Here is a 23,670-nt window from a genome sequence, read left to right as displayed (position 1 = left end):
TTGATGCATTTTGCATAAGGAAGAGAGAGAAAAAGATCATTACTTCTCACTATTTCTGGGAGTGAGTTTTGCTTGCTGATATAAAAAATGGATAAACATACTCATTTGTGATTAAAGAAAAAAGGAAGGAATATTTCTATATTTTAAAAGTAGGTAAAACGTATAATCTTCTGAAACTGGAAAATCACACAAAAGTGAAAACTTGAGCCGGAGATCAGTAACACCTCTACCTTGTGTTCCTCTATACAAAAGGAAAAGTGAACTCACACACTAACATAGTGAGTATTCGCAGTCTAGTAGTCGTGTTAGAATTTCCTCACAACTAGGTCTTTCGTTTGGCTCTGCCCAGCAGTCTGCAAAATAAGTTTTTAACCAGCTCAGCATAAAAGAAAAAAAATCGGGAAGAAAAATGTAAATGCCTCATCAAACATCTAGCTGTAGTTGAGTTTAAATAAGTTCTACGAACAGAAGGTAGAAAAAAAATTACACAATCGAGTCACTTATAAAGTAGTAATTAAACTAATTTGATAGTGTAAAGAATCTTTATATTGTCGGTGTATATAACTTAAATTTAGGCTGTAGTTACCTGCGATTAGTCTGCCAAGGGGTCCTTCAGGTATCTCTAGCCTTGCTCCTTCATTGGCAACGGCATAAACTACCTAAAAATAAGCACAACACATTACTGGATGCAGTAACATACCCGATCTGGTGGTATACCCTCCCACGGTCTGTTTCTAGAGCTAATTAACTTGTATCAAGCTACAAGGTTAAATTAACATACCCGATCTGGTGGTATACCCTCCCACGGTCTGTTTAGGGTGCAAAGCTCCCACATTATCACGCCAAAGCTAAAAATGTCACATTTTTCCGTGAAAGGCTCATTACGAATGAGTTCTGGAGCCATCCATTCAGGAGTGCCAGCAGACGCCGAGTCTCTCAGAGATGCATCTGTCATTATTCTTGAGAGCCCAAAATCACAAATTTTGACGGTCCAACGCTTATTCACGAGGCAGTTTGCACTTTTTAAATCACGATGGACAATCTTCATCCGATGTAAGCACATCAACCCTCTTTAGCTCCAACAGAAAAATGAGTCAGTTTCTATTACATATCTGCGTTATTTTTTTCAGAGGTTTTAATAAACCAACCTGCATATATCGCGAAGCATATTGAGCCTCTTCTGCCAGCTAAGCCTCTTCTTTTGACCACTTAAATGGATCAAATAATACAGAGATCCCATCTCCATGTACTCAGTAACCATTGATAAACGTGGAGGGTTTGCACAGGCACCCAGGAATAATATAACTGTGAGGAATTGCATTAGTTAGATCACACTCATCTAACTACGAATATCATACTTTTAAGCAAATTGGCAGTAAAAAAAACACTTAAAAGAAACAAGAAAAGAGATGTACCATTTGGATGCCGAAGTCGGCTGGGGAAAAGATGACAAGAAAACAACACTTAATGTTAGTATAGTATGGAGCTGAAAGAACAGAATCCATAAAGAAGATACAACACCTAAGGATAGATATCTCATTGCAGAAGTCCTCCATATTTTCAGCAGTAAGATCTTGCTCCAGAAAAACTTTAATAGCAACCTCAGTTCCATTCCACTTGCCACGGAAAACTTCTCCAAAGAACCCTAGAAATATAACCAGAGGGTTTAGACCTCAATCTCTAATACAACTTAGGGTGGTGAAACCAGATCATTCATTATAAAAATCAGAAGTCAGCACCATATTGTAAAACTCAGCATTGATTGTACAGGTCACTGTACAACAATTTTTTTTTTCTTCTGATGAAATGAATTAACAAAACGTAAGAAAATACATATCTGGTCCTTGATCATAGAAGAGACAAGAAAATGACACTACTTTTTTCAATAGGTAATGTACAAAACTTTTCCAATACAATCCTTCTGGCATCCGTCTGTATCCATATCTAGTGCTCTCTTACACTTCAGTGACACGACACAATTTGTGTGTTTTTTTTTTTTAATGAAGTAAGATAATATCATTGAAAGGGCATCAGGAAGATGTCAAATTACAAGAACAGAAATTATGTTAGCTCCCGTACAAAAGACAAAAAACATTGTAAGCTCCAGTACAAGAGTACCTATGATATAACCAGAGAGCTAACAAAATCCAAAAAAGTGTCAACGCTATTTGGCAAGGGTGTTAGACACTGTGAGGACCTCATTCTCTAAGACAAGAAGACTGGATAGGACGCAACCTCTGTTGTACATTCAAATTGCAAGATCCACATTCAAGTTTACAGCTTTTAGTTAACTATCTCCATTCCCAACAATTTTTTTGCTGTCCATGCCCTAGGGACCATCTGATCAGTAGCAATAAACCCATTGCAGAGACTCATGTATGGAACAACAAAAAATAATATTAAGGAAGGAATATTTAGATACAAATCACGAGATGCAGTGTTTGTTATAAATCCGTTTTGAAGTCAAAACAACTAATTTCTTTTAAGAAATTTTATAATGGAACATAGCATCTTCGAGCTGATAGTCACAAGAAAAGAGACAGATGATCAAGAAAACAAATAGACTCATCTCCATTTATGGTGTCACCTTTAGTATGTCAGAACTAACAGAAGAACCTATTAAACCCCAATGTCCACATGTGTTTTTTCTGCCATAGAGGCCACAATAAATTGCCATTTTGTACCTCAGATTCAAGAGAAAGAAAATTGAAATGAGACATTTCAGGTTCAGTACTAAGCTCATCTTTCGCATTGAGAGGTGCAGAAGCATATTGGAGAATTTATAAGCAATGTAGCAAAACCCAACAGAACACATCAATAGGCCATTAGAAACCCTCCCTGTGTCACTAATCTTCAATATGATCCACTTTCTTGTCTTCAGCCCTTCATAGATGTTCTAAAATCAATGTATACTTAGTTAAATAGTAAGTTTAGATAGCTAAGGGTGATCTACTTCCCTCGCTCCCTCACACAACACATATGAACCCTCATTTGCTTAGGTTTACTTGAATACGGTCCCCAAGTATCCATCCCCCGGTAGAATCCTCCATTATCTGAAATGAAGCAGATATATCCGATTTTCATTTAATGCTAATTAACGCACAAAAGGATCAAAGACTTCATGAGATGATGACAAAGGATGAGCTAGGTTGCTCATACATTAAAGTTGGCAGAGCATGATCCCCCAGCAATAGCATTCTAGTCTACAAAGCATGAGACCAAGGAGCAAATGCGCAGTCAATGCAGGCCTATTAGTGGCACTAAAGAAATATGTTATCGAAGAACTTAACAAATAAACAAAGAAAGAAGCTGAAATATATAAGCACTACTACAAAAATGTGCAAGAACAATGCTTACCTATTCCAACTCGAGTGCCAACAGTCAACTCCGAGAAGTCTATATTCCATTCTTCAAAAGGTAGAAGAGGCTTATTCTGATACATATGTGATTCTAGAATCCTGTTCCAGGTTGAAAACAATTCATTATTCGTCCTGTCCGGCCCACTACTTTCTGGAGCCTGCCTCCTCAACTCGTGGGGAGATGAGGGTAATGACATTGCCTTCTGTGAACTGATCTGCTCCCTTGAAAAAGCAAAAAAGTTAGAATGCAGATCCAACATTTCATCACGCTCATAATGGTGAAAATCAGGGACCAAAAAGGTACACTAGTTAGTCATTGACTGAAACAAGTGGGGACCAAAAAGCATCAAACTACTGTGGGGCTGAAATCTGTGAGGTGAAGATAGAAGTATTAGTTGTCAATCAGACTTCCCGTAATATCACCAAGGAATTTAGCATATACACCTGATACATGTCCAGCGATCTAGAGAAGGCAAAAATAGATTCAGACAAGATCTTAACTTTCACAGATTGAAATGATGAGTTTCGGGTTCCAGACTGGTTTTGGATGGGAAAGCAACAACCTCTAGAATTAAACCAAAATCAGAAGCGAAAGGATAAAACTTTTTCATTTATTTTCCACAATTAGATGAATCAGAGTTAAAAGGAAATTTCAATCTCAAATCCAAACATCAGTAGAGAGTTAATCATAAAGGGAAAATACTCAATGCTCTTAAAAGAGACAAACTATTTTAACAACAAAAGCTAAATAACAATCCTCCTTCAACTCGTTTCCAACAGTTCTCTTCTCTCAAGTTCATCAGACGACCAACCGCCGACATCCCCTCCCAAAAGAAAAGACAGAAAAAAAAGAAAAATACAATATTCGAATAAGTATGCAAATAAATATGACTCGATAAAAAGCATTGCAACTTGTTTTCTCCAACAACTGCAACCAGTTATTATAGTTCTAGCTCTTTTTTGATCAAACTTATTATTTTTCTTTACAAGTAAAAATAATTTAATTTCAGAGATGGCGCCAGCAGGTGAAAAATATGTTAAAGGCAAAAATTCATTAGCAGCCAGATATTATAGTTCTAACTCATATTTGATCAACTTTCTCATTTTTCTTTACGAGTAAAAGTAACTTTATTTCAGAGATGGCACCAAGCAGGCGAAAATATGTATGAGGCAAAAATTCGAACTTCCTTTTCAAACATCTAGGGATCTAGGAACTCAAACAGAGAGTTAACACCATATACATCTGTGCACCAAAAAACCAAAAAAAAGGCAAGCATGTGTATCTAAGTTTATGTACAGGATAAGCTAAGTCTTTAAACCATTTTCCGTTCGACTCTAGCCAAATCCAAAAAATGCTTGCAGCAATGGTGCATATTTTTCAGCCTATACAACAAAAAGTGATCAGGTTTATCAGCATTAAAGCTGATATATGAATGCGGCCCTTCGCCGGACCCTGGGCGAATACGGGATACTTTGTGTACCGGGCTGCCCATTTAAAGCTGATATATGAACTTAGAATTACTAATGTAGTACAAATATTCAGAGTTGGGGATCCAAGTTATTGTTAGACTTAACAAAAGAGAGTCTGATATCTACGGCGAACACTAGCATAAATTTTTAATCCAAGTCCTCCTATGATCTTTGTCAAATTGGTGCTCACCTGCCGGTTTGATTGGCAGGGATTAGGGGCATCACCATATCAAATGACATGATTATGCATTGGGGTGGTGACAATTAAATCACCAGACTTTAGTTTATGGAGTTTTATCTAAAGAAAAAGGCAAAAGTATGAGATGTCATTCCGCATTCTCACTGAGTGTTTCAAGTAACAAAAGGAATGGATTTATTACCTCTATGGTTAAAATGAATACATGGGATTCAAGGAAAAATAGTAGGAATAAATTGCAAACTTAAAAAGGGTATGTGTCAAACGGGGGTAGAGGTAGGAACAGAAAACCAAATCCCCATTCTCCTGCACCAAACAGGCCCTGTATTCTCATCTCAAAAAAACAGGCCCTGTATTCTCTTTACCACTTGATACTTCACCCACGAAACCAGAACAAAGGACACTATTAACACCGCAAAATTCTTCTGTTTGATTGCAAAGCATCAATCTATGCATCTATTGAAAGTTTAGAACTGACTCTCGAGTAGACTTGATAAAAATTAAGGAAATAAAAGATAAAACAACAGTTAAAATAAAAATATAACCGTAATGACTATTAAGAACGAAATTATAATCTTAATGAATATTAAGAAAACACAACGTGCAGTGTTCAATGCCATCACGATAAGCATCACCCATAAACTATCCTACCCATGAAGAGGAAAAATGACTCCAAAGGATAAAAACGCCAAATTTCATCTAGCTAGAATAGCAGATTAGTAACCCTGGCATCAATGGAAAACATGTTCATCCAAAACCACAGTTCAGTAGAAGAAACACTCAACAAGAATATGAGTTAACCTTCTTTTTGCCCTACAATCATATTCCTTTTACATTTTAAAAGAGGTACAACTGAAAAAACATAATTCTGCCGGTCATTGGGATCGAAAATAAGACCTAACTGTTACCAGAGCAAAGATATCAAAACTACTAGTGGTCCTCAAAACAGAGAGAAAAAGTAACATACATCCTTTTTCAGATCTGACGCACAATCTCTGTTGTTTGAAGCATGAAATGAACTATTTTCCCCTTGTTCTTTCAAGAGTCGGTTCTGCTTAAGTGCTTCATTCATTGCTCTAACAGCCCTGGTATCAATATGAGCCAAAAATGAAATTAAGTACAAGAACGGGGTACCTAACAAGTGTTTAAACAATCTTCAGGTCAACATCCATATAGTGGCAAAGAACTTCCAGGCACAATTTCTATGTACGGTATTCTATTTCTGCCCGTAAGTGGTCCTAGGTGATGTTCGGATAGTTCTTTGGAAATGTTTATTGCGATTCATAATTTTGTTTAATTTTCACCAAACCACCCACATTATTACTTTCATGACTATTATCTAAACATAATAACATTTCAATAAAGTAACATGTATTAGGCAAATGAGTTATTATGACAGCAACAATTTAAAAAAGCAAGAAAATAATATAAAAGATAATAAAAGCTTACAGCAAAACAAAATAAAGTTAGAGAAAATTTTGAAAAATTCAAGCAAAATATGGAGTAAGTAATAGAATAAGAAAGGTGAATTATGGAAAAAAGCTTACAGAAAAAACAAAGGGAGGAAATAAAATAGAAATTTCTTTAGATTTCAGAAAGAATTTAAGAAAGAAGAGTCAAAGTGAAATTAATGAGCTTTGCTTTGCTTTTTTGAAAAAACAAAAACACATTTTCTTGCTTCTATATCAAAATTACCTCTGTTTGTGAACACGAAAAACTTTATAAACTTTTTCAAATAAAACACAGCTGAGAAACTTCTTGGTATATGCCAGGAAGATAGGTATAGTGACACAGTAGGAATCAGTACGTTCAGATTTGCACAAAGTTTATACAGGAAAAAGTGAGCCAATGTATAATAGAGCTGTAGTAAGCACTGTTGATAAGACCATTATAGTAGAAACATTGACCTTACGATATCATCACCAATTTCTGGAGTTATACTAATGCTTCTTCTTCGTAATCTTCGTGTTTCTGATGTTGATGCACCTTCTGACCTGTGAAACACAGAAACAATAGGGAACTCAGCATTCTGAAAAGAAAAAAAAATTCTTTTTGAAAAGGTAACATATAAAAAATAATAATAATAATATTTGACAATCCTGATATGTTGATTCTGTTATAACAGGAAACAGGGTGCATCTTACGAGTATAAAAGTTTAGAACCTGCACATAACTTAGATGCACACTAGCATTTTTGGTATTACCTCTCCACAAAAAAATATAAAAGGGTAATGTAGTTCTGTTGAGAACAGAAAAAATGAAAAAGCACATAGTTTTTCCATTTTAAAGAGGTTTTAATTTTATGAGATGGTCTACAAAAAGAGGTAAGAGAAATCGAAGTGGTGGAACATGTTTAAGCTTCTAATGACCTAGGAAGTATTCCATAGCAAGAAAACCAACTGCAGTATCATACTGAAATTAGCAACTGGCTCATGTTGTTTGCCCATGTATTGTTCTCCTTTGCTATTAAAAGTATGTACCTCTTAATTTTAACAGCATGTTGAAAATAGTTTTTGGGTTAACCGACACATAAGCATCTCGGTGAATTGCACTAAGTTGCACTGAAACAACCAATCTCAAATCGATTGCTGAAGGGATACATGGATGGGAAAAATTTAAAAGCTTAAAACTCATTTTGAGCCCAATATGAATTTAAGTGAATTAAATTTATCTACAAACTATCGAGAAAATGATCAAAACGGTCCCTGATGTATGAGCTTTGGTTGCACTGGGTAATGTATAAACCTGATGGGAATGATCCTTAATGTATCCTAAAAGGTGATTACTTGGTCCTAATCTCTATAAGTAAAGAAATTTGCTACTTTTTCTGTCAAAATAAACGGAGACTTCGGCATGTGCAGCTCACATGAGCTAACTACAAAACAAAGGTGCCTTCTTGGTCGATTTTGCATAAATAATACCCACGGACACACCTACATGATTGGCATTTTTATCCCCACATTTTCACTCAATAGAGTTTTCAAACTCAATCCCAAAAAAAAAAAGATTTCATTAAGAAGCCTTCTCCTGGAAGACTTGGATGAGAAATTGGTAGGAACAATTATGAAAGACCATCACAATTGTGGGGTGAGATAGAGAATGAGAAGTCATTGGAAAACGACCTGGAGTCGAGAAACTTGAAGGGTATTCTCTGGAAGACAAATCCGGAACCTGAGAAGACTTTGATGAGTCAGTGAGTTGCAAAAAGGAGACATCCTTAGTGATGATCTTAGCATCACCAATAAGGCCAATATTTGGATCAAAGTGGGAACTGAGTCCAATGGAGAACGATAAAATGGAGCACGGGAGCAAAGCCAAGAGGAGAAGAAGGAAAGTAGGAAGATTGCTTTGATTAACATCGGTTTGCGTGGGCTCTGTTTATTTTGACGGCAAAACGATCGGGTATCGTTAGAGTTTCTCTATAAGCTATTAACATAATATCAAAGACACCACATCCATGTAAAGCTTGTGCTAGACCCAAAATCCTTTTTTATAAAGTGAGCTCCCAAAATCATTTGCTGACATCGCCCATGGGCTTAGTTCAAGTGGCAAAGGTTGAGGGACTTGTGACTTAGGTCACAAGTTCGAGCCCCACGTCATGCGAATCAAGCCTGGTATTTTTATGGAGAAGGGCAGAGGGACTGGCTCATTATACCCGAGTTCTGAATGTTATGGTTGGTCCTAAGGGTTGGCCACAGACGGATTTCTCAATCGTCAAGAAAAAATCATTTGCTGACACCTCATTCAGATGTTGACGAAATGTGTCCGTTGACAACACAAGGTCACCTACCCACAAAAAGATAGAAAGAACTGCCCTGCAGTTTATACTTTTTCTTCTAAATCAAGGCACTCTTTACTCATTATCAGCGTTTCAGAAATTAAATACTCATTCACAATACTTCAAATGTTCTAACTCTATCACAATGTTGTACCTTGATGATTGATAAAGAAGCCCGAAATCCATACTAGAATTTCGGCCAAGATTAACTTCAGAGTAGAATTTCATCAATTATACAATCTCACATGAGATGGCTCGTGAGAAGTCAATGATGCTCTGATGCGACATAAAGTGATCTTAAAATATAAGATTCGGAACTAATATTTAAGCATCATTGACCTCTTTTATTACTTTTAACCTAAGTGAATGAACCAAAGGGTGTAAACTGGGAGCCACTAAACATGAATGAGAAATATTTATATACCTGATATAGACCAAATAATAGGAGGGCCAAAAGTTACAATATAATTGATTCTGATATGTAAATTTTGCAGTTATACTTCAGAGGAAACAGGAAACGGGACTGAATCAGATACCTTGAAGTAGCAACATCATCTGAATAATCCCTGAATGTTTTGTTATCACCACTAAGCATGGACCGTCCATGTGCTCTAAATGAAGGATGCTCAGGACTGAAAGAATATAATACAATTGAAAAATGAGAAAAAAGAACACAACTACACATTAAGATATTGCACAGCGCAGTTCAAGTAAATGGAGATAATAGTCACTTTGATGTTTATTAAATACATAAACATCCAAGTCCCAGTTTATTCATTAGATACACTAGACAGATTCAGGGATTGAAAACAAAAACCATGACAAGCTCGTAAAAATATATGCATATATTTATCCCCTATGGATCAATAAGTTATATCTACAATCTCACATGTGAAGTTACAGTAGAAACTATTCATACAGGAGATGCCCCAAATGTATGCTCTACCATGAGCTGTCAAAGCCGAGTAGTAACTTAAGGTATTGTAACACTTATCCATCATTTGTCAAAACAAAAAAAGCCTGGAAATTCCTTTCTCAGAGTCTTCTATTACATTAATTCAGAGGGCAAGTATTTTTAGCTTAACACTTTCACGTATAGGAACAATCGCATTCTTTCATGCTTACTCATCCAATTTCAGAACAATTCCCAGAGAACCAGATATGTGTCACTAATAAGATTCTACTTTTACACTCGGAATCAAAACTTAGCAACAGCACCAAGGATCACAACATAGCAGGATCATCCTCATCTTCTGACAAGGATCTATGGGTATAGAGTAAAGATAATCGTATAGTAGTATCGAATATTACAATGGAATTAAATCAGATAAAAAGTCAACCAATCAAAGTTGACACTCCCGTGAAGTTATGCAATGTGCAATGCACAAAGAACCTTAATCTTTTTTATAAGTACAAGTACCTTAATCTCAGAACACAAAGACCTCAAACACTCTGTTTCAGAAGCATGTTATCCTATAATTTAAAGCTACCCAACATGATAAATTTGTCTTCATTTATGCCCTACATGACCAGCTCAGCAGTATCGTTCTGATTATCCAACAAGGATATGTTCACGGCAACAAGTTTCGTAATATTGACGTTGAGAAGTGATGCCGTCAGAAAACCTACTAGAAAATGAATAGATTTACCTGTGTGTTTCATAATCATTTCTAACATTCACACCCAAATTCATGTAACATACTGAGAGATGTGCAAGCACGAATAGACCCAAACATGACAGGACTGTGAATAAATATATTATCAGAAGTCCAAAATATTAAAAAATCATGTTAAGGAAAAAAAGAGTAGAGTCTGGGTCATGAAAAAGAAACCTTGAACTTGCAGTCCTCGGTTCTGTTATAACTTTCCTGCGACCTCTTCTCCAAACCGTTGTAGCAGTATTAGGTTCACTATGCGACAAACTGGTACAAAAATGATTTAATACGAAAGAAGCAAAATGATACCTTAGTTTCCAAAAGTAATCCAACAAATGGACGTTCAGAATGTTTTACATTCAAAGAGGTCTCAGTATGAGCTAAATAATACCTCAGTTTTCTGTCAATTGAAGTGTTAGAACGCAACATCATATTCCTCAACGAATATCCAGCAGCATTTGAAGATGCTTCAAATCTCCTCTGATACTGGAGGATGTCATCTTTTTCAGAACTGTAGAAATGGAAGATCAGTTTAAAATAACAGGCTACAATATATAAGTGAGCAACAATCTGTTTCTCCACCAAAGAAAAAGAAATTTCTAAGGGAAGTTACAGTATGTCTATGAAGATTCTCATCACGCAACAGAAGAAGAGTACAACAACAACAACATACCCAGTATATTCCCACAAGTGGGGTCTGGGGAGGGTAGTTTGAACAGAAGAAGAGTATGAAAACTAAATAGAAAATTCTCATCACAAAACAGAAGAAGAGTATAGAAACTAAATCGAAATTGAATATATTCAAAATGAAGAATAATTTCCTTCTAACCTATCAGTATCGTTTCTCTCTGAAACCCCATAGAGGGGGCTGTTCGGCTCCAGAGATGAATCGCAGGAATCATTTTCTGCAGAATCACTCTCCCCAGCAGCTATGTGGGTTAGGAAAATAGCCTTGGTTGTTCGTGGAATAAGTTGACCAGGAAAACGCATAAGGTCAACAAGTAGCTCCACAGAATTTAGCACAACTAGTATAGACATGTGCTTATAAGATTCTTCACACTCGGACGCTCCTTCAGCAGGTAAACCCTGATTTGTGAAACATATTAATCATAATAAGTAAAATATAAGCAGATATGGAAATTAAAGAAATGTTAGCAACGATTCATAGTAACAAGTAGCAAGACACTGTTTAATCCTAATTTTAGAGATAAACAGAAATGTGCAAGCAAAAATAATTTTCAAGCTCACCACAACTAGCCGGCTTTCAAGACCTACAGTATCTGCAAGTAATTTGAATAATATTGCTCGAGGACGGCATGAGCCATGCTTTATTTGACCCAACATCTGGACACCTCGGTTGTCAGAAATGTGAGAGGCTTCATCATGTGAGGCTTTAGCATGACATAGTTCCGAGTTTGGTCGTTTGTAAACATCAGACACCTGTGTAGGAAGTCATACAAGCAACAAAAAGAAATCACAAATGTAGATAGACCTTAACGTCAACTCTTTTCCCTCTTCTAAGAGTAAAACTTCAAAGCATAAACCTACAGATTTCACATGCTCCCACCATTTTAACACTAAATAAATTCAGTTTGAATTCTTACGCTTCCCCATTAGAAACTAAAATACATTTTGAATTCTTATTTTACTAAAGGGATGAATAAACTTTTGATCCTTGAGTTATTGGTAAATTCTGGTTTAGGTACTCGTGATATTTGGCTAAGCATACTGAGCCTTCAATAAATTAAATTGTGTGTTTCTTTATCCCTTTATATAGGACATACAAGTCTCCAATCCTAAAAATGTTGGAACTAATGTAAGTGTAACAGCAACTTATCCTTAATCCCAACTAGTAGGAATTTCAGTATAGCATATACGGATTATTTGCTTCCATTATATTCTATTCTTAGCTAAATCCCCATTGATTAAGATCTTTTGAGACAACATCGTGTGCTTTTTGGTATATCTGCCCTTTTCAGCACCCTCAAGTATCATCTTGTCGCACCTACAATTGGTACATTCGGAAGTCTACAAGAAGCATGGTCAAACCATCTTCTACAATTGACCTCATTCTATCCTCTAAGTGTGCTTCAAGCAATTCTATTTGATGTGATCATTTCTAATCGCAACCAATCTTGTAAGAGCGCACATCCATCCGTATTTCTACAAAATCATCTTGCAGATATATTAGACCCCAAAAACCCAAAATTCCCTCGCATGTAACATTGTTGGTCTCACAGCTGTTCTATAGAAATTTATTTTCCCTTTGTTAAGTATCTTTCTATTACATAGTAGCTCCATAGAACTCCTCGATATCAATCATCCTACTTTAATTTTATGAACTATATTTTCTTCTACTATGTCATTTTTCTGAAAATGACTAAAAGCTTGATATTCATATTGACTTCAATTTAGGCACCATAATTCCATCTATTCTCACTTTATCTTTGTTCTTCCTATATATGGGCTAAACATCATTCTTTATACCATACATTATCTTATCCATAACTAAGATAAACAAGTATGAACTCAAGGGACATTAGGTGATGAAATCTGTCCCAAGTCTTGGTGGATAGAGTTACATGGAACCTGAGCTGGTGGGAGTAGCAGGTACCCCGTGGAATTAGTCGAGGTGCGCACAAGTTGGCCCGGACACCACGGTTCTTCAAAAAAATCATGAACTCATGGGACAAGTTAATACGTAAATTGGGAGAAAAGGATATATGAATACCCACCAATCCAGCTATCTTTTTTATCATTGCTGCAGGAGTTGAGGTCAAACCTTTCACCAGTGCAACAATGAGTTGCTTTAGCATTGAGAGCTTCTTGTCTTTCTTGGCGTCCACAACTATAACATCTGCTCCTAAACCCTCAGGCTCCAAAGCATGAAGCTCATCCAATGTAGGAATGTCTTCAAAAAGTTCCTTTAGCCTTTTCTCCTGCAAAACAGGAGAAGAGAAGAATTCATACATTAAAATTTTAGCCATGCAATTCCTATTGTAATTCTGTAACAGCACCCACATTAGAAGATATTAAAAGTACAAACATTAAAGTTCTAGGGCACTGAATATATAACTCCCATAGAAATTTGTCCTTGACAGAAATGTGAAGGTCAATTTCAGGTGTATTCCTTGGGCAATATAAAGGATCAGATTAATCGAACAAAATACTATTGAGGTAGTTGATGGATCTCGAGAAAACTGTAATCATATGGAAATATAAGATCTAGATTAATAATTATAATGGCTAAGTTAACAAATATTTACCATTCATGAAACTAGCCAGTACAATAATTTCCTCAAAACGAGGAAACATATGCTGATAGCAGCGTAGGAGTAGAGTCTTTTTCAATAAGTAGCAGATTAAGAGTAAAGTTACACACTGGATCCCATCAAAAAAAAAGAGTAGAGTTACAATATTGTCTCAGGAAAAAAGAGAGCAACAATGCTAAGTGCAACATTCAAAATAAAATAAAGTAGAGAAAGTGAAACTACATGCATCCTGAATAAGAACAAAAAATAGAAGAAGCCAGCAAAGTTTTTACCGTTGTATTTATCACAAAAGAAAGAGTCATATTCACGATATCACTTCTTAATTTGTTGTTAGCTTTTCCTTAACAGAGGAGAAATTCTATGTACTCCCTTTTTCTATATCCCTGTCCCAGAGAAACGGACATGGTCTAATTTTTTTCATGGAAGCAAAAGAAAATAATGACCACATTATGCTTCTTGGATGTAGAAAAGAATGAAACGAATGAGGAGATCCTAGGAACGACTGGCCTTCCTCTATTGCATTCCATAGAAGAGAAAGTATATCACCTGAACATGATAAGAAGAGAGGAAACACGACTTGAGTCTGTGGGATAGATAAACTAGTCTTGCTTCATGTGATGGGTATAATCCTTAAGGTCTATTACAAGAAAACCAATGACATTGGCAGGATCTATTCAGTTTATTATCACACATTTCTATGTGTTTGAGGATAGTTATCCTCCTCCGATTTAATTTAATCTTTTCCAGAAAAAAAACTGATCATTTTAATCTCACCTTTTACCTAAAAAACTGACGTTGTAAGATCCTTCCTCGAACTCCCTACCCACTCTAATTCACCTCCAAAAGTAAGTAATTTTTGTAATGTATGGACCAAGAAAAAATATGTAATATATGGACCAAGCACCACCCATATAAACTTCTGTGTCCATTTACTACAAGTAAGGGACCATATATTCATTTCTCGGACTACATGAGAAAGGTTTTTTCTTTCTTTTTTTTTTGGGTAAGGTAGAGTACAATCGTACATGAGAAGGTTTAATGTTATTGTTCACCTCAAACCTTCTATGATTAGAGAAACAGAGCACAGCAACTAACAGTCCCCATTCCACGATGATCAGATGTTGCCGAAGGAATAGCAGAGGAACAAACAGTTAGAATTCAGTTTTGCTAGCCACCAAAGAGGTGCCAATGCTCTTGTATTGCCAGCCACTTCAATCACATTGCAATAAATCAAAGAATTCCTGTAAAACTTTGTCTTTGACCATATGATCCCTATGACCTGAAAGTTTTATTTTCCTTTGATTTCATTTTGCGCCAATTAAGAATAAAGTAATCCAGTAAGCAGATATGGAAGCAAGGATAAAAAAGCAACATGGCAGCTACTTAGCACTCCTCAAAACCAGTGAAGACTTAACTTCTTTTCCAATTAAAAAGAAAATCATACAATCTGAATCTCACGTTTTTCTTGCTAGTGGGATTTGACCATAATTTAAAAGATTTAAAGTTCTTAAGCATCACCAAAAATAGATTAAAAGAGCCTTATGGCATGATATTGTTCTAATTACTTTTCAGACTGCAAACTTTACATGTCCCTTCAAGCTTCCTTTATCAGTGTGATGTCCTCAAAGATACTTGATAACCTAGATCGAGTACTTGAAGAACCTCTTTCAGCTACTCGAAAAAAAATGAGGTAGATAACTTGAAGGTTTCCTATATTTCAAGAATGAATTTAAAAACTAAAATAGGAAAACGATTAAGATAAAAATATATCTTTTTTCGAGGGATTAAATAATATCGAAGTGGAAGCACAGCTGAACAATCATGTTTATTTCTCTCATTCTATCATTCATGGCATGTAACTTGCTCGTTTGACAAAATCATATCAGAAGTGCATCTACCATTAGAAGTGTATCAGTTGCATGCGGTTAATATTCAATTCCTTCAGATCCTAGAGGGCAAAAAGAATTTTAATCAAGCAGAACGAATGCCGTGATACAAGCAACAATACAAAGAAGTTATAAGTTTCAGTGCTCACAGGAACAACAGAGTAGAAACCATTTGGAATTGGTTCAGAAAGTGTTCCAGTTTTCCAGAAAATCTGGGAAGCAGTCCGAGAGGATAGCCTATCATATTCTCTCTCAGTTGGTTCCCGATTCCTCATAATTTCTTCTTTCCCATCAAGTGAAACGGATCCAAACTTTTCAACATAATCTGAAGGCCACCATGCAGTATTGGGGTATCTATGCTCTGGAAGCCCAACTTCATCTGGTATGTCTTCCATGTCAACAGACAGTTGAATTGCAATACCATCGCTTAACTACTACTACCTCATAGAGGAGCTTATAAATGCCGCTTCTTTGAGACAAAATAACATGATTCAAAAGCTTCTTCTCCTATGATCAGCACAAGGCTGATGCCATGAACCTGCAAAGTGAGAATTGGTTAACTCAAATTGAAGTGTTCCTTCAACAAAAGACTGTCTATAGTTCCTTAATGCATGAACTCAAAAGAAGCAGGGCTGTTATCCGAAAAGCTGCAGAAGAACTCACTGAAGCCTTGGGCACACGCTTCCCCTCCAAAATAAGAATAGAAAATAGGAAAATAAAAATAAATAAGAAATAAATGGACCATAATCAAAGTAGAGATTTAATCACTATCTCAAGTATCAGGTTACTAGAAAGACGCTCTATTACTTGTGAAGAATACTCCTTGAAAGAATAGAAAGAAAAACCGAAAACTCATAATCTTACATTATTAAATACAACTTTTCTTGACTAGTACTATGAAAGTCCTGAAAACTGAATGCTTCTTAAGATATTTAAGATAAATGATCAAATTCGAATTATTTCTCTATCTTCAGGTCTGCATACTTTTTCTACAAGTACAAGTTTGGCAATTTACTGAGAGTAGTAAGGACATAAACTAGGTGGCGTGTATTAAAGACAATTCTCAACAAGTGTTGATAGAAGAAAAATTAATGAAGGAGAAATGGAGAGGCAATTCCAATCAGTTATTCAATTTGAACCACAAGAACAACATTTTAGATCTCCATACATCTGGACATGATAGAAACTTTACACTCCACTGTTTTAAAAAGCGAAAAAAGCAACAAGGCCCATGGGGCTTGAAGCAAAAAGCGATAAGTTAAGTGCAGCTTCATTGAAGTGAAGCGCATATTTTATGGAAAATTAAAAATACCAAATATATATGGATTGAGTACTACAATAATCAGATTGCAGTCAAATCATTAAATTTCAACATCCAATATGCAATCACGTTATTTTAATCCAACTCCTTAAAGTTGAGATTCAAAGAACCGACTGCTTATTCGTCGAGAACACTTTCTTGTCATGTTTGGAGCGTACACTTGTTTGAAAACATAGCTTCACCCATGAAGCGGTAAGCCCTCACTTTGCATCACTGCATTGCTTTAAGCGATGACTTCTAACAACATTGTTACACTCGTAAAATTACGCTGACAAAGGTAAAGGATGCCATGAGAAATATGAAGATTAGAACAGTATGGTAATCCCGTATAGGTTTAGAAGTGTCTTGGAGAGATTGGAGTAGGACGGCTTACCAAGCTATTTAGTGCCATACTAAGAAGTGGGAGGATGCCCCACAAGTGGAGCAAGAATACCATGATTCTAATTTATAAGAACAAATGAGAAAGTAAAAATTGTACAAAACTATCATGATTGAATTCATCAGTCATACTATTGAACAGTCATATTATTGAACTCTGGGAAAGAGTGATAAAGTGTAGATTTAGGAACATCGCAAGAGTGGCAGAATCAGCTTGGATTTACACCTGGTAAGTCTACAATAGAGGCTATATTCTTGTAAAGAAAATTGATGGAAATTTATCATAAGAGGAAGAAAGTTTTACATGGTCCATCGACTTGGAGAAATCATATGATTTACCATGAAAGGTCCTTTGGCGAGTGTTGGGGAAGAAAAGAATTCATCTTAAATATATAAATGCCACAAAAAATGTAAGGAGGAGTCACTACTGTGAGAACAATAGTAGGAGATAGGAAGGAGTTTCCCATAACCAAGGTTACACCAGGGTTTGGCATTGAGCTCATAATTGTTTATCCTAGTTATGAATGAGCTAATCAACACAATATACGATGAGATTTCATGGTGTATGCTATTCGCTGACAATACTATGCTAATTGATGGAATCATCAAGGGTGTTAACCAAAACCTTGAAATATTGAGAAGCACTTTAGATGGTAATGGTTAGGATAGGTAGAAGTAAGACTGAATATATGCACTCCAAGTTTAGTCAGCTTAAAAAGAGTGAAGTTCATGTGAGATTAGATGGAATTGTGATGTATAAATGCAAACAATTTAGATATCTAGGCTTTTCAGGAGAAATTGAATGGTACAAACATGGTGCCTAAATGTTACGTATAGAATCAAAATCATATGGTTGAAATGGAGAAGAGTTATCGGAATGTTATACGATAGAAGTGTAAAGGCTAGAATTGATGACTGACGTATATGATCATTAAGCCATGAGTAGCCTTTAAATACAATGAAAAATGAACTTCTAAAATGTGCTCGTTTGATGAAGGGCACTTATTTAACAAGACTTATCCTAATTCAAATGCTAGAGATAAGGTCTAACTCTAACAACCAGAGGCGGACCTATGTGTATTATTTAGGGGTCACCGGACCCCATAAACTTCGGCGGAAATCTTGTATACGTATATGTGTATACCTTAAAAATGGTTAATTTGAATCACTTGGTACCCTGAACACTAAAACCCTTTAGGGGGGCACTGGTTCAGCAAAATATTGTGCCCACGTCGTCTTAAAATCCCGGGTCCGCCTCTGTTAACAACCTAACAACCTTTATTCAAATAGACTATCTTAATAGAATGCTAAAGAATGGGCCTAACACTAACAAATATTTTAACAGTAAACATGTGCGCTGATATGACCCCTCAAGGTAGGCAGTGTATAACAACGCCTAGCTTGAATAAATAGTTGTCGAAAGCTGACTTTGAAGAGCTTTAGGGAGAGCATCGGCGAGTTAATTTGCAATATGAATGTGAACAACCTGGACTTATTTTTCTTGCACTTGCTTCTAAACAAAGTGAAAATTTACAGCAATGTCTTACATACGAATGTGAAAGACAAGATTTTCACACAATATGGCACCAACATTGTCACAGTAACCAGTTGGTGCGTGTGGAAGTGGAATACGTAGGTCGACATTCAGCTTCATTAGATGAGCGAGCTATTGTGTTTTGTTTTGGGATGACCAACTCACAGGATTTTGACCAAAAAAACAAAATGTAACCAGAAGTCGAGGCTCAGGTACTCACATCTCTAGCCCACTACGCATCAAAGTACATATACAGATTGAATTATTTCGCATATGTAGAGACCAAACTGAATTGTACCTTGTAGATACCTAAGCACTTCTTTGAGTACTTTCCGATGAAGTTCAAATACTACAACAACAACAAACCCAGTGTAATCCCACGGGGTCTGGGGAGGGTAGTGTGTACGCAGACGTTACCCCTACTTTATGAAGATCGAGAGAATGTTTCCGGTAGACCCTCGGCTCAAGGAACAGTGAAACTAAAGCAACAAACAATTGCAACAAGGTAACAGGGTAATGGAAGCGAATAACACAACATGTACTAATAACGGACCAGGAATAAGAAAATACAACAACAGAACTAGTATTACTGACAAGCCTAGGAGAGACTCGCAACTATATGTCAACCTTCAACCCTAATACTCGTCCTCCACGCCTTCCTGGTGAAGTTCAGATAGCGAGTGTATAAATTGAGACAATTTATTAACTGAGAAGCTTATGTCTGGATGGGCAAATGACAAGTATTAGAGCTAATCGAGGACTTTCCTATATCAGGTAGTATTCTGCACCATCATCGAGATTAAGTACTTCGGTGGCATTTCATTGGAGTTTTGACTGGATTGCATTCTCTTAAATTTCTGCACACGGTATGTCATTGATATAATTTGATTGTGAAAAACTAATTCCATTTGCACTATGAATCACTTCGACTTCTAAAAAATAGTTAAGATTCCCAAGTTGACAATGACCTCTAGTGATGATAAATATCATCTGCATAAACAAGAAAATACACGATGGTGTGCGACTCGGAAAATGAGAACACACCCTTCCTACCTACTCAGATAAACTGCATCAAAATCGTCAAACCAAACAAATGACCACATCACAATCAACTATGCCCTCAAGCTAACGCGTGTCTAGCATCATGGGCCGACTCCTCCTTAGTATCAGCAGTGCACAAATTAGTGGGGCACATGTAGTCTCACCTGAATACAAGCCAGTCTTCTCTTATCCCAGGTCTCACGAACCTGTAACTATGGCGAAGCTTGCCTCAAAGGCCTAGCTTAGTTGTGCTGCTAGTTTGATATCAAGGGTTTCAACCATGACTTGTTGTCATACTCCTGTTGCGCATTTCATATGATGAATCTTGTCTAGGTGCACACCCGAGAATGGCAACAGACATGTCAATCCTTCGCGTAGTACTAAGCGTCCCTCTCGCACGCACAGTCCATTACACTCACGCGCACAGTCCATTCCTCAAGGTTAACACTTGTCTTGTGCCTCCTGATGCAGCCTGTGCTTTGCCCGAGTACGGCGACGCTTAATCTAATTGGCCTTTTGTCATGCTATCTTTCATATAATGCCAACAATTGTCATAAGGCTAAGGCATTGCCAAATACTGCCCTTACGACATACTTCCATCCCGCGTAGTGCAGCGCCACCCCACAATTACATGTCTAGGCCAACGGACCCTTGCTCGCAAGGCTAGACCCAAGCCATGCTCACAAATCAACGCACAAGGCTCTTAAGAGTGGTGCCTCAAGTGCTCAATCAGCGGAGGTCTTTATCCTTCCCAAGAAAAATCCCGCAGAGCATAGTCGTTTCATATCACAAGCCTCTGGCAAACGTTAGGCGCCCAACGCCAGCACATGACTAGGCGCTGCCCGTAGAGTTTCCTAACTCATATGGGTACCTTAGACACTCCTTTGAGTAGCCCAGGCAAGACCCTGAGAGTTCACTTGGCGCGGCTTCTTGACACGGGGAGGGCTCAAATAATTTATCATCATTAGGTTACTTCTATGTTGCTTCTAAAAAAAATTCAGAACCCAGCAAGAACATCGGTTACCTAAATCAAAAGTTATCTCCATCATCAAACTTGAGATCATCTAACTTCTAGTTTCAAATGTGGTAAATTTCAGCACAAATACAGTTGTAATTCAGAAAGAAAAAGAAATTGGTCGAAATTAAGAAATTGACTATACACTACTATTAGCACCACTATTTGATTTTAAAAAGCAAGGGATAAAGATTTGAATAAAAACACGAGTTAAAATGCGCAGAAATTCGTGCATATGTCAATTTAAGATGAAATTGGAGGATATAAACGCAATTAGACAAGTATGATCGGAGAGCTAACCAGCCAGCAGATCTTAAGAAACGAATCTGAAGCTTAATACCAGGTGACAGTGGCATTTGAATCTTACATAACTTTCTGAAGATTCAGAGTGATGTTATCAATCGAAAGTTACCGCCTCAGAGCGAATAGGATTTAGAACTCTTAACGGAGTTAAAAAAGATAGACGGCAAGAGAAAGATGCAAACGTGAGAGAGAGAGAGAGAGAGACTAATAGTACCGTATTTTAAAACTAGCTTACGTACGTCCCTTACGTGCAACTTGTCTCAAGTTATGATAGAAGTGACTACACTATTATAACATAGTTATTCGCTATGAAAGTCAAGTTTTGTCATAGTCTATTTTATTGTTATATTATAATATATGTTCTTTATAACAGCACTTCACTATATTAATAAAAAGATATCGAAACAAATAAGACTGTTATAAAGATGTTTGACTGTATTACGAAAAGAGGGACATCCTGGTGCATAAAGCATCTCGTATATATGCATGAGCTGAAAAAAGGATCGCACCCTTAGAGCTTGTTTGGATGGTTGTTACATGTTGTATCGCATAGTATTGTTACTTTAAATACAATACTTGTTTTGATTGTTACTTAAATTTTATTTTATCGTATCGTTAAATCTGTCGTTACATAACGAAAAGTGCCACCTTATGGAACTACCAATTTAGTGTGGTTGCGTCGTTACCTTATTTTTTTCCTTTCATTTTGCCCTTCCTTATTATTAAATAATCTTATTTTATTTTTACCCTACCTTTTTATATAATAGTTCTACCTCGTAGCTTACTTTTTCTTTATAATATTGCAAGTTTTTTCTTCATATTGTTGGTGCATGACGTCATGAAACGACGGCAAACAATACAATCTATCCAAACATTATATACATCAAAACGATACAATATAATATATACAATATTATACGATACATTATGAAACGATACATAACACCTATTCAAACAAGTTGTTAGGGTGTGATGTAGACAACCCAGCCTAATGCAGGTTGTCTGTGGTACTGAATTAGTATGCATTTAATTTTAGTTACTATGGTATGACATAATGAATACAGAGGATTTACATATTCGGCTACAGCTAATTTAGAATTGGTATTTTTGATATTGAGATAGTTGATTGATTGAGATTTGAGACATAGAGTCAACAACTTGGTTTCAAATTTGAATTCTAGCTACACAATCTAGTGCAAGTCCTTCTAATCTAAGCTTGTTGTGCATGTTGACTCAGTAATTGTGCTTGTGTAATGTAACAAGATGTTTAATGAAATTAATAAAATAAGCTGGTTTGAATATCGCTATTATTTAAATAAAAATATAGAACCAGACATAATTTATTAGTATTTCCAAGTTCGTCAATACTTTCTATTATGGGACGTCTCAAAAATTTTGATATCATTCTTTTAATTGTATTAATTTTACAATGTTCCCAAGTATATATAATTCAAATTCTATTTAACTAGTCAAAAATGTTTAATGTCTTCTCTTTTAAAATTAATTTTCAACTAAAAATAAAATAAGTGAGGTTAGGACGGAGTCATCCAGCACCTTATGGAAGATAAGAAGGGACATAGAAAACTTAGAATGGGTAGCACAACAAATACGCACAGATTTTTACTATGTTGGACGTGCCTTCCACAAGCACCGTCTCCAACATAAGCTTCCATCGTCAGCCCCTCCATAATATTAGTAATTAGTAATACTACTAGATATAGTGCAGCAAGTTATTTACAAAAATGCCCTCCATATTCTCTAACTTTAAAGGACTTTAAGGATAATTTTGTCTTTAATCATACTAATGCATGCATTAATAGCCTTGGTATTACTAATGCCATGGTTTTCTATGCATTACTTATACATAGGATAATACCAAGTATGATTTATAACTAATACTATACCAAACAAGGTATTAGTAATGTGTAGAGCTAATACTTGTATTATTTTTTCTAATACCTCCTACCAAACGACCCCTAAGTTTATTAGCTGGTGTGCGCGGGGGCGAATTTTGTGCAATGGTTACGGGTACACGTGAATCCGGTAACTTTTACCTAAGTCCTGCATTTACGTTAACTGTATAAGAACATTTAGTTTGAAAATCAATATGTTAGCCTGATTATTACTGTATATTAACTTGAGATTGCTTATAGGAACCTATACACTTAAAATTCTGGATCCGTTTTTAGGTACACAAAAAGTGGTTCGCCAACCTCCACACCTCACGCTTCTCTTTTCAGTTTCATCTCATACAATATTTATTTAAGTTTATGAATTTAGGGTGTATTTGATATAAAGAAAAATCTAAATCACTTTTTTGCAACCGAACTTAAAGAGGAGGAAGACAAATTATCTTCGCTTATGTTTTTCTCTGATATTCCATTTTAAAATATTTTTGCATAGTACGATAAAGTTTTTTTGTAAAAAATATTTTTCATCATACCAAGCACATTAATCAAATT

The 23,670-nt window shown here is 36.1% G+C and overlaps 1 protein-coding gene across 1 annotated transcript; it reads right to left on the bottom strand.

Moving 5' to 3' along the window:
• LOC109230699 (serine/threonine-protein kinase EDR1-like) lies at nucleotides 82-21,416 on the bottom strand. The gene is made up of 17 exons (XM_019396102.1): nucleotides 21,206-21,416; nucleotides 15,766-16,154; nucleotides 13,194-13,397; nucleotides 11,707-11,898; nucleotides 11,288-11,544; nucleotides 10,850-10,969; nucleotides 10,636-10,725; nucleotides 9,340-9,435; nucleotides 6,933-7,019; nucleotides 5,993-6,110; nucleotides 3,358-3,574; nucleotides 1,522-1,645; nucleotides 1,416-1,435; nucleotides 1,149-1,305; nucleotides 782-1,070; nucleotides 587-659; nucleotides 82-353 (listed from the first exon to the last, which is right to left on the bottom strand). The coding sequence occupies exons 2-17, from the start codon at nucleotides 16,009-16,011 to the stop codon at nucleotides 271-273; spliced, it is 2,373 nt and encodes a 790-aa protein (XP_019251647.1). The 5' UTR covers nucleotides 16,012-16,154; nucleotides 21,206-21,416; the 3' UTR covers nucleotides 82-270.

Source organism: Nicotiana attenuata, chromosome 8 (genome assembly GCF_001879085.1).
Source record: "Nicotiana attenuata strain UT chromosome 8, NIATTr2, whole genome shotgun sequence".
In the NCBI taxonomy this organism is placed as follows: domain Eukaryota; kingdom Viridiplantae; phylum Streptophyta; class Magnoliopsida; order Solanales; family Solanaceae; genus Nicotiana; species Nicotiana attenuata.
Note: the sequence above shows the minus strand (reverse complement) of the source record. Positions and strands in the feature narration are given on the sequence as shown.